The sequence below is a fragment of the Lacerta agilis genome, chromosome 10 (assembly GCF_009819535.1).
Source record: "Lacerta agilis isolate rLacAgi1 chromosome 10, rLacAgi1.pri, whole genome shotgun sequence".
Taxonomy (NCBI): domain Eukaryota; kingdom Metazoa; phylum Chordata; class Lepidosauria; order Squamata; family Lacertidae; genus Lacerta; species Lacerta agilis.
Genome location: NC_046321.1, coordinates 17,648,436 through 17,664,689, shown reverse-complemented (window position 1 = coordinate 17,664,689; position 16,254 = coordinate 17,648,436). Strand labels below are relative to the sequence as shown.

Here is a 16,254-nt window from a genome sequence, read left to right as displayed (position 1 = left end):
TTCCTGGGAGTAAGTTCCATTGAACTCAGTGGGGGCATATTTCTGATTGGCATGTATAGGATCACACTGTAAATGAATAAATTCATGAGTCAGCATCGACATCGGGTGGTCATTGGAAGCGCACTTGGAAGGGTTTGCAATTAGCAGTGATGTCCAGCGGGCAACCTTTCTGGTACCTGCTTGTCTTTTCGAGCTAGCAGAGTGTTAATCCTGCTTTCTGCCTGGTCCACCAAAGTGTTGCCTACCATATCCTGATGCAAGAGCACAGCTGCTACAGAAGAAAACCAGGCTTTGCAGTGGGCTTGTTTTGTCCAAACACAAATGCTGTGACTTGGAAAAGGAAGCATGTATATTTTCTCAGCAAAGGACTCATGGCAGAATGTGGAGTCTTTCAGATCCAGCTTCTGTATCTTCGGTTCCCTCCTTGGCACGAACATAATAGAAATGGTCACTGCAAATGGCACGTCGTACATTGACTTGAATTTGAATAGTGGACCAAGAAAGTAAGCCGCTCCTTTTGGCTCTCAGGTTGCCGCTTCCAAAACAGACTTCAGACAAATGGCTGAGCTTTCGACAGGGAAGGTTACATAACTATCTGGGCTTCCAACTGCTGCAGCAGGCATATCTCAGTGATAAAGTAAGGGAGCCACAGCAGGAAAAGTAAATTCTGGTGATCCTGCTGCCTTTGTATTGTGGTGACAGGCACACTGTGGTAGAAGAACTATCAAATCTTGAGTCCAGCCAGTTTTCCACCAGCCAGAGAGTATGCTAGTGGGGGGGTAGCTGGAGGGAAAAGAAATATGCCATCTTTAAGGCTGCTGTACTTCCCCACCCTCAAACCTATTCCTGGGTGGGTTTTGGGGGTAGGATTTGAGGGAATGGGAGAACTTTAGATCCAGCAGATCCAAAACCTCCCCAGATTCATCCTGGAACACATACACTTTGGAATAATACCGCCTTCTCTGTCTTCCACCCTTATTGTGTTAAAAATAAAGTAAAAAATTCAGCCAGTCTGAAACCCAACCCCCCCCCTCTTTCTTTTACTGCAATGAAATGAACTGTCTTCTATTTTTTGCTAGACAGAAATGTAGGGTAGATGTTTTCTATATATGTATTTTTAATATCCCTACTTTGTTGGGGTTCATTCCATTCTCCTCCTCTTGAGCCGCTTACTGTAGCCTCAGAATAGCCCCTGGACACCAAGCAGTGCCAGAGTTGCTTTTCTGTGGTGGGAGAAACTCTTCCTCTTTGTCTTGATCTGCATTCTGCATGAGAGGCCAGGCACCTGCTCCTTAGGCTGCAAGTCTGTTTTCTTCTGCAAAGGTCTTGGATGAGGTCAGGGTAGAGAATCTCAGCGCTTTAAATTTAGAAAAATAGAAAGTAGTTTTCTGAAAAGCCCTTTGAATGCACAGCCTTGCCTCAAAAAACCTGGATAGGTGATAAAAGAGGCCATTTTTATTCCTTTCACGGACTGTGATTATTAGCATCGTCTCCAAAGTCAGAGGCATAAGAAACACACGGATGGTTTGAGGAATATGTCTCTCACTCAGTTTTGCCCTCATACTGTCATATATCTCCTTGCTCCCACGCTCCCCAAAGACGGTTTTGACAGCATATGGGGAAAGCACAGCAATTAAAAGTGCTGGGGATTGTGACAAATCTTTCTGTTGCCATCTGAGCTTTCCTGCCAGCGGAGGTGACTGAAAGGCCTGTCACTGTCAACCCCGACTCTTCCGAAACCTCAAGTTAAGGCCTTGGGATAAAATGCTTACAATAATATGAAGCTTTAACCAGCTCAACTGTGGTTCAGCCAGGAACATTTTAATTTGCTTTCAGATGCTGCTCGGGTTTAACTTGCTCCTTGAATTCCAAGCACTTGGTAATTCTTTTGTACGTTCCTCTTGTTACATGGATTCAGTATTCAGATGGATTGTATAAGAGATACTCTTGATGAGTCCACACTTACCTTTGCTCTGCATTTCTAGGCATTTCCCGGTCAGTGTCCAAGTGCTTTTGTTTGTTTTTGCCCCTTAGCTTTCCCCCAGGCAAGCCCACTCTTTAATGCAGAATCAGAACAAACAGCCTAACCCTACCTTGCAGGGTTGTTGTGATTAAATGAGGAGGGGGGATAACCATGTACTCCACTTTGAGCTCCTTTGAGATAAAGGTGGAGTATAAGTAAAATGAATAAATAAAAATAAAATAAGTAAAGTTGAAGTGGCTTGCAAAGACAGTGGTTATCAACCAGTGTGCCGTGGCACCCTGGGGTGCCTTGAATGATTATGGGGTGCCGTGGGCAACACTGGCCTCTGTCCATCTTTCCTTCCCTCCCTCCTCTGATTCCCTCTCGCGTCTCTGCCTCCCAAAGGCTTGCACAACTGATAGTTGCAGCAGCCCTGGCTACAAGCTTCCCAGGCGAATGGTGCTTCTGGGGTTGGCCAGGGGGTGCTTCCCAGGCCCCTGTGGGGCAATGTGAAGAAGCACCTCTCTTTGGGGAGGGGGCAACTCAGAGACAAGGGGCGGCGGCAGCGGCTTCCTAGAGAAGTCCCAAGGAGAGGGGATAAGAGAGGAAGCTGAGGGAGCACACCACAAGGGAGAGTGCTTCAAAGGGGATGGGGGGCTGCTGGCTCTGCAGGCAAAGGGTGACATAATTGGGCTCCTGAACCCCACAGGGGTGCCACAGAAAGAATGTAGTTGGTCAAGGTAGCCGTGGACTCAAAAAGGATGAAAACCTCTGGGCTAAGACACTTAGAGGTTTATAATCAAAACCAGAACCACAGTTCATATCCTGAAAGCTATAGAACACCAGCACAGGTACTAGAGGCACAGATGGCATTTCTTATTAGCACTCTTGCCAAGAGGCAGGACACTTCGTTCTGTAACCATTGCAGCTTCAGAGTGGTATTCAGTGCTATCCCTACTCAGAGTAGACCCATTGATGTTATTGAACATGACTAGCTTAAGTTAATTAATTTCAGTGGGTCTGCTCTGTACAGGACTAGCATTGAAGGTACCCACAAAGGGGAGCCCAAGGTAGAGTTAATTACAGTCGTCTAGATTGACCCGGATAGTTCACTTGGTTAGAGCGTAGAGCTGATAATGCCAAGGTTGCAGATTTGATCCCCCATATGGGATAGCTGCATATTCCTGTGTTGCAGAGTGTTGGACTAGATCAGTGTTTCCCAAACTTGAGTCTCCAGCTGTTGTTGGACTCCCATCATCCCTAGCTAGCAGGACCAGCAGTCAGGTATGATGGGAGTTGTGGTCATAGAATCATAGAGTTGGAAGAGTTGGTCCAACAACAGCTGGAGACTCAAGTTTGGGAAACACTGGATTAGATGATCCTTTGGGGTCCCTTCCAACTTTACAATTCTGTGATTCTATTGCTGTGAGAGATGTGAGTTTGCAGTGAATAAAACAGCTGAAGGGTCTTGAATCACTGTAAATATGCTTTGGCCTTCAGGGCATGACTGAAAGTTTCTAGTAAAGTGAAATTAACAAGAGGGTCCCCTCGCCTTTTTTTTCTGTGTACAATTCTTAAACATTGGTTATTTTTAACCTTGACATATTTATTTGCATTTCACATGCAGATTATGTATGCATACTGCTGTGGAAGATGTTTCCATGTGACAGACAGTGGATTCATGTACAAAATTTATCTTAAATTGCTGTTTGCTTCCCAAGGCTAGCAATCTGTCACTTTTCTGCAGGATGAAATTAACATCAACACATCGGTTTGTGGGTTGTTGGCTTTTTTTTTAAGCATAAGACACTGATGAATGATACTACTTAATCAGTTTACACACAGCTTGAGCGCTCTCTTGCTCTCTTCTTCTCTGCTGTAATGGATTTCTCCAAAATCTCATCTGTCACGTCTGTCCATGAAAAATACAGTCAAGCAGCTCCATCCTGTGGCGATGCATAAACACAGTCTTAGGTTTTGCCATTAAAGGACACTTTAGACCAAACCAGTCTATTAGATAGAAGGAATAAAATACTGTACCTGTTTTGTTTTTTCCTATTTAATGTTAGTGTCTTTTTTTAAAAAGCTTTTCCTGCAAGCTGCTTTTAGCATCATTAGAGGAGCAGGTTATACTTTTATTTACATCATAAGTAAAGACCACCTCTGCCAAGTGCAGATGGTTACCTTGAGCAAGTAATCTCCACCCCCACTAACTTCCATGAACAATGCATTTGTTTTCACATCAGCCCTATGGGGTCAGTTAGGCTGGCCTGTATGGTGTAGTGATTAGGGATGCTGCACTTAAGTCTCAGCTTCAAATCCCCACTCTTCTATGACAGGTCTTCTCTTTTCATGGAGGAGAGGGCTATCAATGGCTACTAGCCATGAAGGCTGTGGCCTACCTCCACGGTTGGAGGCAGCAATGTTTCCGAATACCAGTTGCTGGAAACCATAAGAGGAGAGAGAGCTCTTGTGCTCATGTTCTGTTGGCTGGTTTCCCATAGGCATCTGGTTGGCCACTGTGAGAATGGGATGTTGGGCTAGATGGGCTATTGGCCTTCTCCAGCAGGCTTTTCTGAAAGTTTTTAAGTTGAATTGGGTAACCTTGGACTAAGCAGCATCTCTCCGCCTAACCCCTCTCACATAGTTGTTGTGAGGATAAATATGTTTGTGTGTATTTGGAGAATCTTTGTGTATGAATACTCTTTGGGTTTGGTCAGTCAACCAGCTACAAATCCACCTAACAGTTACCTCATTCAACCCACATTTTACCAGCTTCCTCATGAGAATATCATGGGGGACTTTGTCAAATGCCTTACTGAAATCAAGATACACTATGTCCACAGCATTTCCCTGATCCACCAAGTTTGTGATTCCATCAAAAAAAGAAATCAGATTGGTCTGGCGTGACTCATTTTTGAGAAACCCATGCTGGATCTTAGTAATCACAGCATCCTTTTCTAAATGCTCACAGACCAACTGTTGAATTATCAGTTCTAGGACCTTTTCTTGTATCAATGTCAAGCTCACCAGTCGTTAGTTATCTGGGTCTTCCTTTTTCATCTTTTTGAAGATGGGGACAACATTTGCCCACCTCCAGTCTGTAGGGACCTCACCTCTTCTCCAAGAATTCTCAAAGATAATAGACAAAGGCTGTGAAATTACACCCGCAAGCTCCTTTAGTACCCTTGGATGCAGCTCATCAGGCCCTGGAGATCTGAATTCATTTAAAGTAGCTAGGTGTTCCCTTACTACCTCTTTTCCTGTCTTGGGCTTCAGCTCCCTCCTTACATCATTTATTCTGTTATCACCAGGTTGGGCATCACTTTCCTTTGGGGTGAAGACAGAGGCAAAGTAGGTGTTGAGTAGTCCCGCCTTTTCTCTGTCACCCAATAGCATTTCTCTGTGTTCCTCACGCAGCTCTTCAGCTCTTTGCCCAGTGTCTCATAGTCCCTTGCTATGTGTTGAAGGCTATGTGTGGCATCCTAGTTGCCTTGGAGGAAAGGTGGGTTTAAAAAGTTATACAAATCATGCAAGAGAATCAGTTGACCTAGGGTTGAAGAACACAGACTCTTCTTGAAGATATGGTTGGTTTTCATATGCATTCCCAAATACATGAGCATGAACAGAAAACCATAATAGCTTTGCAGGATATGTAAAGAGAAGCTATAACCAAACCCTCTTTATTTCCTAGGATCTCCAGAGACTGCAGTTTCCCACTACCAGAAGGCCATTCAGCTTAGCCCCAGTCATCATGTGGCCATGGTGAACCTCGGCAGGCTGTACCGCTCCTTGGGGCAGAACAAAGATGCTGAAACTTGGTACAAACGGTAAGGCAAGGCAGGATGGGGGGGAGTGCCACTTTATAGTGTCAAATTCCTTTCTTGGGGCTCAAGGCATCTAATTGTAAGAAATACCAAATACAGTGGTACCTCGGGTTACAAACACCTTGGGTTACAAACACTTCAGGTTACAGACTCCTCTAACCCAGAAGTAGTACCTCGGGTTAAGAACTTTACCTCAGGATGAGAACAGAAATCATGCGGTGGCAGCAGCAGTGGGAGGCCCCATTAGCTAAAGTGGTACCTCAGGTTAAGAACGGTTTCAGGTTAAGTACGGACCTCTGGAACGAATTAAGTTCATAACAATAGGTACCACTGTATGTACAAAGGAAAATGTAAATGCCAATTTTCTGAACAAATGTTGTAAGCGATAACTTCATAATGCACTTGGCTCATGTCATTTATTGCAACTGTAGTAATTTGGGTTATTTCCTGAAATGCAGAATAATGTAGTTGTTGCCATGGAAGTAAAGCCACAAGGAAGGCATCAATAGGTGAGGAGAGTAGTGATCATGACGATAGAAGGGGGGGGGGCTGGATTAAATATCCTCCCTGCCCCCAACTGCAGAAAGCCTTGTTGTGAACCTTAGAAAAGGGCTGTAGCTCAGAAGGAGAAAATCTGCCTTGCAAGCAGAAGGTTTCAAGCTCAATCCCAATGGTATAGACAATACTGAGCTAGGAGAACCAATTGTCTGACTCTGTATAAGGCAGCATCCTATATAACTGCTCGTGTATTTGTTTTGGAGCCTAACAGCAGGCACATTTCAATCCATGCTATTTGCTTCCTTGTTTCCACCGCCCCCCTCCTTTTGGTTGCCAACATTTAGGGCACTGAAAGTAGCACGGAAGGCTGAAATCTTGTCTCCTCTTGGAGCTCTGTATTATAACACAGGGAGATACGAAGATGCCTTAAAGGTGTACAGGGAAGCTGCAGCACTTCAACCATCCAACAAGGAGACTCGGCTGGCTCTGGTGAGTGTGTGTGTGTGTGTGTGTGTGTGTGGCAGAGGAGGGGGAGTTATAGCATACTGACCATTGGAACCATAGCAAGGGCAACCTTCCTTCCATGTCAAAGGAGCAGTTCCTCTACTCCTGACTCTGTGAAGGTCACCGGGTTTCAGCTTTGCAGTTGCTTCCACTTGCAGTTAGGTCTGGGAGAGGAAGTAGACTGTTTAGATGTACCGCTAAACCATGGTTTTGCATTATGAGAATGAGCCATCCCCAAGCCTTGGGTTTGCACACTCCCACTTTTCTTCCATCATGGCTATGAAGAAGAGTTTGGAGACTCTTGCTTCTGTTTTCAGTTAAGCACAGCTTGCTGTGTCGTTCGAACCCCACAGACTGTCGCTAATAGTCACTATGGTTTGTTGAAACAAGGCAACTTCAAACTATAGCTTAAGAAGTTGGCTTGTTTCAACAAACCATAGTTAAAATTAACCACAGCTTAGGGTTTGGATGTAATATTAAACTGTGGTCATTTTAAACAAAAATGCAGGCTTCTGATTTCTTCATTGCAGCCATGCTGGAAGAGGAATGGGGAAGGAGTATATGAGTCCAAGTTTCCCAAAGCTGATGTTGAGAAGTGATCTGACTACAATTATCCATGCCCTGGCAGCACCTAGTTAGACAACTGTAACGCTGGTACTTAGAGATCTTGACTGGCTGCCAGTTTGCTTCTGGGCTCAATTCAAAGTGCTGGTATTAGCCTTTTAAAGTTCTAAATGGCCTAAGACCAGAGCATTTGAAAAATGGCCTCCCATATAAACCACCCAGGCATTCAGATTATTATCATCCAGCTCTGGTGCCCACCGCCTGAGTTGAGGTGTGTGGCTTTCTCCATGGTAACATCTCACCCAGTGAGGTTCCAGTGTTGCAATGCTCACTCACTGGAAAGTCATCCCCCCCCCCTTTTTTTTAAAAAGGAAATTTTTAAATTAAAGTAAAAATTTATTCAAAAGTTGCAATGCAGCTTTGTCCGCTGCCATAATATCACAAAATGATCACTCCAATCCTCAATCCCACATCACTTTCACGTTGGCTTGCCAAATATTCTCAGTAGGAACCCAGCTACTAGTCTGGTTGGCTGGACATCTTCAATAAATATATCCCCTCCACAGACACCTCTGTGGTGATGATGGCATTAAAAGACAGATTGTGTCAGAGGTATCTTTTTGGGAGATGCCTTTGATTAGTTGCCATCGGTATGTGAGGCGTTCTGATAGAATTGGAAAGTCATCGTATAAACTCCTGTGATGACACAGAATGCTTGTAAAGGTTAGGTCCTCCAATCAGGACTCCTTTTAGAGATTTTTTTGGATTTTTTTGTAGGCTCAAGTTTTAGCAATGATGGGGCAAACCAAGGAAGCAGAACAAATGACCAATCATATTGTGACTGAGGAGGCAGAATGCCTGGAGTGCTACCGCCTTTTGTCAGCCATCTACAGCAAGCAAGAGAACTACAACAAGGTAGGAATGCTGCTGTCGTGCGAAATCTTCCATCAAAGCACTTGGTTAGGAGATCAGCCTTTGTCCACCCATCAGCTGGAGTTAGTCCTAAAATGATGCATAGCAATAACCCTTAAGCCAACCAAGATATCGTGTGGCTTTGTGCATGTATCGTCGCTGAGTGTTAACTCGTTCTTGTTGTACTTTTCTTTCTGTTTTGTGGGGTGAGGGTTTTGCTGGGACGGTATGCAATGAATTTTAAAATTGTTGTGTAGATATTTGTGTAAAGGCATGGTTCTCACAATAAACTGATATGTTGTTGAAAATATTATGAAGTCTTCAAAAGCCTTTTCACCCATGTTCACCTCTGACTTTGGGTCTGTTCCACATATTATGGAGGAGCAAAACCAAGTTTGGGACTGGCTGGACACTTGTCAGAAAACCACAACCAGTTCTGGTTCTCTGATGAGAATACCTGAATGATACACATGGGTCTCATTCACACATTGCATATGTTTATTTGTACCAGTGTGGTGTAGTGGTTAAGAGCGGTAGACTCATAATCTGGGGAACCGGGTTCGCGTCTCCGCTCCTCCACATGCAGCTGCTGGGTGACCTTGGGCTAGTCACACTTCTTTGAAGTCTCTCAGCCCCACTCACCTCACAGAGTGTTTGTTGTGGGGGAGGAAGGGAAAGGAGAATGTTAGCCGCTTTGAGACTCCTTCGGGTAGTGAAAAGCGGGATATCAAATCCAAACTCTTCTTCTTCTTCTTCTTCTTCTTCTTCTTCTTCACCTAAAACATATGTGAATCAGCACTTAAGAGTAAATATCAAAATATTATAGGAGTTCTGCTCAAATGACCCATATTTATCATTGTTTGTGTGTTTGTTCAGGCGCTTGAAGCCATAGACAAAGCTCTACAGCTGAAACCAAAGGACCCCAAAGTCATATCAGAACTCTTTTTCACTAAAGGAAACCAGCTAAGAGAACAAAATCACCTGGACAAAGCTTTTGAGGTAAATATAATAATAGCAATTAAAAACCACATGGCTGTCTTAACTCACCAGCCACCTGTTTCATTTAATGTAGCACAGAGCTCTTCAGATTGGTTGGTATACATTCAAGTGGGCCCCCACACAGCTGAGGATGATGAGGCAAATGGGGTGCCCCATGAATAAGGCACTTTAGGAATCCTGTATCCCTGCTCCCCTAGTTTGGTGCCTTGAAACTGCTGCTCGATTTATGTGGCAAAAGAGTGAAGCCAGAGATGCAGGCAGACATCCTGTAAATCTGGTCTGTTTAAGATTCAGCACTGTGTGTCCTCGTTCGTATGATCAAGCACGTACGTGTTTTATTACCCAGTCTTCTGGACGAATGTTGCTGACCCTCCTTTCTGATTCATAATGCTCTCCTCCAATTCAGTGCAAGCATTGTAACCTCCCAAGGTTCTAGTTTGCAATCTGCCCCTGCCTCCCCCATCTGCTCTCCCAAGAAATAGCTTTTCAGAGCCTTAACGGAATGGTACCATCCTATTGTAAGCACATAAGACTGTGAAGCAGTTTTTGAAATCACTTGTAGCTCTGAGGAGATTTCAGAAAGGCATGTTAGTGACGTTCCTTTACTGGCCTCTGTTAAGATTCCCACACTGCGGGCAGGATTGTTCCAACATTTGGGCTTTGTTTTGTTTTTCATGTTAATTTAGAGCTATAAAGTTGCTGTAGACTTCAACCCAGAACAAGCGCAAGCCTGGATGAACATGGGGGGGATTGAGCATATCAAGGTAAGAAGATTCGCAAGCTCTGTCAATGGATCTGGTCCTTTGCTGAGGAACAAAGAAGGGCAGAAAGCGGTTCAGAGATAACTAGGCAGGGTTAAGAAAGGAGTCGGAGGTCCATCAGATCACTCATTTTGGCATATATATTAGACTATTCTATTCAGACTGTACTTAGATGGTGTAAGGCTCAGAAGGGGTTGAGTAAGGTAAAGGTAAAGGGACCCCTGACCATTAGGTCCAGTCGTGTCCGACTCTGGGGTTGCGGCGCTCATCTCACTTGACTGGCCGAGGGAGCCGGTGTACAGCTTCCGGGTCATTTGGCCAGCATGACTAAGCCACTTCTGGCGAAACAGAGCAGCACACGGAAATGCCATTTACCTTCCCGCCAGGGCGGTACCTATTTATCTACTTGCACTTTTGACGTGCTTTCGAACTGCTAGGTGGGCAGGAGCTGGGACCGAGCAACGGGAGCTCACCCCGTTGCGGGGATTCGAAATGCCGACCTTCTGATGAGCAAGCCCTAGGCTCTGTGGTTTAACCCACAACGCCACCCGCGTCCCTTAGATGGTGTAAGGCTCAGAAGGGGTTGAGTAAGTCCCTGCAAAAAGGATGTGGTGTTGGGGGGAGGCAAGCCAGCATTGGGGACTTACCCTATTCCAAACTCCTTTCAGTTTGGTCACAGGACCTAGAAACTCAACAGAAGTTAACCTGGCAAAAACGTGTTAAGTTGAACTATTTTAAAGGCTTGTATTCCATCTGCCAGGCTCATTCTGGCTTACTTGGCAGTAGCCCTGCTCCTGAAAGAAGTTTGGAATTGGGGGAAATTACACTTGCATGATTTACCCCAGCGTAAATTACACTGGCTTTCTATAGTGCAGATTCCTCTGCCCAACAACCGCCTGAGACATAGGCCTGCGTTGTTCCTACTTTGTCGATCTGAACCAGGGACAAAGTTTGGCGTCCTGGCCACTAGGCTACACCCCTTCACTATTGCACAATGCCAGGCTGGTTCTGTCAGCCCATTTGTAGCGATTTGCGTGTGAGACTAGGTCAGGGCTGTTAGGAATGGCATTTCAGCAACAGGAGCTATGATTTCCTCCTCTCCCCCTTTCCTTCTGCAGGGCAACTACATCATGGCACGTGGCTATTATAAGAAAGCTCTGCAGCTGGTTCCAAACAGCAAGCTTCTGAAAGAGAATCTGGCTAAACTGGATCGCTTGGAGAAACGGCTGCAGGAAGTTCAAGAGAGGGGATAAAAACGGGGGACAGCCAGTGGAGTGCAATGCCTCCTGGAGATGAGCGGAAACTGTGGAAGCCCCAAAGCCCACACAAGACAGACGTGAACTGAAAGGACCTAGGGGGGAGGCAGTGGTGACCCCAACTAAGAAGGTGCACATGGGAATCATGCGGGAGCCACCAGAAAGCTATGGGGAGTCCTGCTGCTTCTCTCTGGATGAGGCGAAAAGCTCATTGTAATCCAGAATTATATTTGGGTTTGCCTCATGGTACTTTCCATTAGTGCTGACAATAGGAAATGCTTATATAACGTCCACGTCTCTCACTTGTTAAAAATCACCATCATCATCATCATCATCAAGCAGTGGGATGATTATGAGAAGTGAAACAGTGGCCTGATTCAGCAAGTAACGGAGGAGGCAGACCCCACCATTCAGTCTTGATTTAAGGAAGATTTTACCATAGAGGCCTACCAAAGCCAGGCACCTGATTGGCCAAGAAGATAGTGGGAAGCAGCCAAAGAGGTAAAGAAATAGCAGCTCCCTTCTAGGCCTCAGTAGGGATTTTGGTTGCATTTCCCGGAAAGTAATTGTCCATCACCCAAAGAGGAGGTGGGTGCAAGTAGCTCTCAGCTGAATATTTCGATCATGAGGGCAGTTCCAGAAGAAGAAGTCACTCATATGAAAAGTCATTTTCATTGCAGTTTGTACTGAAGGTCTCACACAGTGTTAGAAGTTTAGTAGCTCTGCTTTTCTTTGATCCGAATAACAGGGTGGTTGCTGTTTTTGTAGAGAACGAAAGCGTCAGATGGGGGAACGGAGAGAAACAGCTCTGAACAAAACCCATCATATGGCTTATTCCCATATCAATGATATTAGTGTCCGTAGTTGCTCTTGAATATACAAGAGCTGGGATCCAAAGAGCAAGCTCCATGCATGCAAGATTATTCTCGTGCACACTGGGTTTCTTTTTTCCAATCGTAGACCCTTGTTTTGCCTCAGAGGTTGACCTTAGGAGCTCTCCTGAGTTTTCAGGGCAGCTTGTAAGGTGGTGGCACAACAGGTTGTTGGGAGAATATGGGAAGCTGCCTTATACTGAGTCGGACCAGTATTGTCTACACTGACTGGCAGCAGCTCTCCATGGATTCAGACAGGGGACATTCCCAGTCCTACCTGGAGATGGTGGGGGTTGAACCTGGGGCCATCTGTGTGTAAAGCCAATGAACTTTAAACTTCATTTAAAGGAGGAAAGAAGGAAGGCCTTGGAAGGTCCACTAAGCACACACCAGGGGCTCTTGGGATCTCAGCTGAAGACAGGGATGTTAGGATCATTTCCCAATGGCTACAAAGCTTTTGACTTGATTTGTGCATGAGGCATAGGGGAGTGAGTGAAGAAAGGGATTTCTGAGGCCTATTCCGCCCACCTCCATATGGAGATTCTCTTTCTCCCACTGAATAAAAAATGAGATAAAAGATCATTAGAACATTAGAGAAGAAGGAAGCTCACAGGGGTTTGGTGTTTATTTTTGAGCGTTATTTATTTAACTTTTCTCTGCAGCGTAAGTGATATCTTTCACTACTGGGAATGTAGCTAAACTTGTGGATGTTGCTCTTATTTTTATGAAGCCAGAGAAGGTAGCAACCACAGAGGGGGAATGTATGTGAATAGTTGTTAATATTTCTAGCCTATAAAGGGTGGCCGACATGGTGCCCTCCAGATTTTGCTGGACTGCAACTCCCATCGGGCCCACCCAGTATGGCCATTGGTTGGGGATGACAGGATTTGTGGTCCAACAGTGTCTGAAGGGCACCACATTGGTGACCCCCTCTTCAGAGCATATTTCAGATGCCTCAGAGCTCTAAAGATTCTTGTCTTCTCAATCCTTGTTTGCGCATTGATTGAATAAAGTTAAATCCTACTAAAACGAGGATCCCGCATGCTCAATAAAGAGCTCAGACGTCGTGTGCATTGACGGGGTTCGTGGCGTTAATGTGAAGAAGCCCTCCGCCAGCAAGACCTCTGCTATGTGAAAAGTCTGCAGTCAGGAAACAGGCAGCAAACGCTTTACTAAAACACAAAGCGCTGTAGTCCAACTTGTTCCTGTCTCTTGCTAGACATTGGCCTCAGCGAGGATTGCATCTGTTTTGTTTTACGGTTTCTGTCAAACGAATACTGGTGACTGTTTACCAATTAATAATTTAATCGCAATATGCATGTAACTACTTTCTGCGCCCCTTGTTTGGTAATTGATGAGAAACGTTTTACCACACTTTAAGGAATCTGGAGACTGGCAAGTGCTCACCGTTTGGCAGGGCAATACCTACCCCCCCCCCACCTATTTGGTGGCTGCTGTGTGTCTGTACTTAATCATTGTTGTCTGCAATAGGGCAGCTTGGAATACTTTGGCAGAAATTGTTAAATGCCTGTAGGCACTTCTAGAGTGTCAAAGGAAGTGGACCTCAATATCTTTATTGAAAAAAATATCATTACTCTGAGTGGCCTTAATAATTAGATAGTGTGCCCCACTGGGTTGAGAGTTTGGAGGCCTGGGTTCAAGTCCCACTTCTGCTATGGACTTGGGCAAGTCATTGTGTGTTAGCTCCCATTCCCCATCTATAAAATGTGTATAGTGCTTACTTATTACATGTGGTTGTTGTGACTGCAAATGCAGCAAGCCACTTCACAAGTTAAGAATGCTGAAAAGAGTACCGGTAGATATGATGGAGCATCAAGAGATGCAGAATGAGGTTTAAAGATTTATTGGTAAATGTCCCTTTGCTTGCTTAAATTCCTTGTACCACCCTGAGCTTTCAGGGTGGGGCAAAAATCTTAGAGGGGTTTGGGTGGGAATAGTTTTCCAGCCGTTAATTTTTGGCCTCAAGGCAGCTGAAGTTGGTTAACTTATACCTAAGGTCCATTTTATCACCTGCATTTCTTTTGGCATGCCTTTAAATGTTGTTGTTCTTGGCAAAGCGTGTAAGCCCAATGATTATAGATATTCCCAGTAAAACTATTGTGGGAAACACGATACAATCCAGCATGAAGTTCTGTTGAGCAAACCCCATTGAAATAAACAACTCATTGGTAGATTGTGCACCTAGGCTCTGATCCAACTTGTGTTGGACAGATTTCACATACATCCGCATGAACTTTACTCCCATTGCTGCTATGCATGGGAGAGACAGGAACACAGTTTTTAAATGTGCTTGTATCAGTCATTTAAATTGATTGACAGCCATGGAGAAATATGGATTTACAATCACCTTTCAACCTTCCTGGGGTGTTTTGTATCACCTGTGAACTGGTGCATTCTAGTTGACATGCATTTTTAATCCTCCGTCTACCTCTCTCTCTCTCTCTCTCTCTCTCTCTCTCTCTCTCTCTCTCTCATTAAGCACAGTTGGGATGCATTTTTCACATTCTCATCAAAGTGCAGGAAAAGCCTTGTCACCTCTCTGCTTTCCAGTGAAACTGACATAGTTGCAGGCTTATTTTTCTCTAATCCCTTTCTCCTACTGCTGAAGAGAGGGGAAGTTTCTGTTTTTCCTTCAGAAAAGCATCTATGTACATGCAGCATACACTAATTACTTTAATAAGGGAGAAGGAAAGAAAAACTGACAAGGCAACTTTACAGTTTCACTGGAGAATGGGTGGTAGAAAGTATGATAAAAAGTGGTATGGAAAACAACAAGAATATGTGTATGATAATATCCCAGTCTAGTTGCAGGGCAATCTACATAGATTTGCAACTGGACTTGCTTGTCGGGGAAGGGTTGTGGTGACATTTAAAAATCAGCAGAGCATAACTTGTGAAAGGTGATATTTGCATTAGCTGGAGTGAGAGAAAAATCCAGAGTGAAAATTAAAATCTCTTTCCCCGGTGATAATTAAAATGCACTTGTGATTTTGGCATAAGGTGTGACTACAGCCCACTGAAATCAATGGAACAAGTTGTGCCTAACTTATGATTTGCTCACTGCAGCTGGATCTGGACCGTAGTTTTTGGAGACCTACAGTGCCACAAATGTATAATATTTCATTTTCAAGCATCCTTACCCTAGAGTGCAAACTCTGTAGTTAAGTGTCACTGAGCAGAACCAGGTGAGTATGGGATTGCAGCATTCATAGCTTTCCCTGTAAGCCAATACTTCTTGATAATACTTAGAAACCTAATTGTAATATATCTGAGGACCGGAAGACAAGAAGACATTAGATTTGTAAAACAAGATACCGTTAAGCAGTTCTTTTTTCTGGGGGTACGCAGGGGTACGCATACCCCTAAACATTTTGTGAATCTTTGTACTTTTGTCCATTTACTGTATTTATTTCCCCCAATTTGAACTATAAAATGGTGATTTTCTTTAGTCAAAATGAGAGTACCCCTGAACATTTTTTTAAAGAAGAAAAAGCACTGAATATAAGTATCATTATTTATCACTCTACATATCGGCTGCATAGATCCAGAATGTACACATTGCGTTTATTTTTGTAACTTAAGGGAAACATGTTATTTTTTTAAGGAATGGCTTCTTGAAAATCTGTCTCTTTGATCTGAGATAATACAAGTTTTGGTGTTGTTGTTTTTTTGCTAGTATAATGAAAATGGTTAAGCAAAGCTTTCCTGTCTTAGTATGGTTACCACATGTTAATTCATCCAGTTACCTTTGCCAGGCGTTGACACTAGGGACTGAGGGTTGTATTCGGTTACATAATCGTGCAAGTGGAACGACTTCTGCTTGTGCAATGCTACTTTCTCCTTCCCCTGGCACCCTCCCCCAAGTATGCTCTGGGGGTTACCCCAACCCTCCAGAGCAGATTTGGGGAATAGCACAGGGTGTGCGCAGAGAAGGAGAGGAAGAAAAGTTCCGTAAGTGGAATCATTCAACTCACACAATTATTTAGTTTAATATCACCCCGAATCTCAAAAGGAGGCAGAGAGGGTTGATGAAGGGAAGGCTTTAGATTTGGGCAAATTTGTACATGTAATCAGAAA

General features: G+C 44.2%; 1 protein-coding gene across 1 annotated transcript in view; it reads left to right on the top strand.

The window, feature by feature from the left end:
* Positions 1-11,754, top strand: part of TMTC1 (transmembrane O-mannosyltransferase targeting cadherins 1) — a 132,701-nt gene extending 120,947 nt beyond the window's left edge. The window contains 6 exon segments of the mRNA XM_033161599.1: positions 5,658-5,793; positions 6,633-6,777; positions 8,134-8,271; positions 9,145-9,267; positions 9,954-10,031; positions 11,147-11,754. Of these exon segments, the coding sequence (XP_033017490.1) occupies positions 5,658-5,793; positions 6,633-6,777; positions 8,134-8,271; positions 9,145-9,267; positions 9,954-10,031; positions 11,147-11,281 (755 nt within the window). The 3' untranslated portion in view covers positions 11,282-11,754.
* Positions 11,755-16,254: the final 4,500 nt, after the last annotated feature.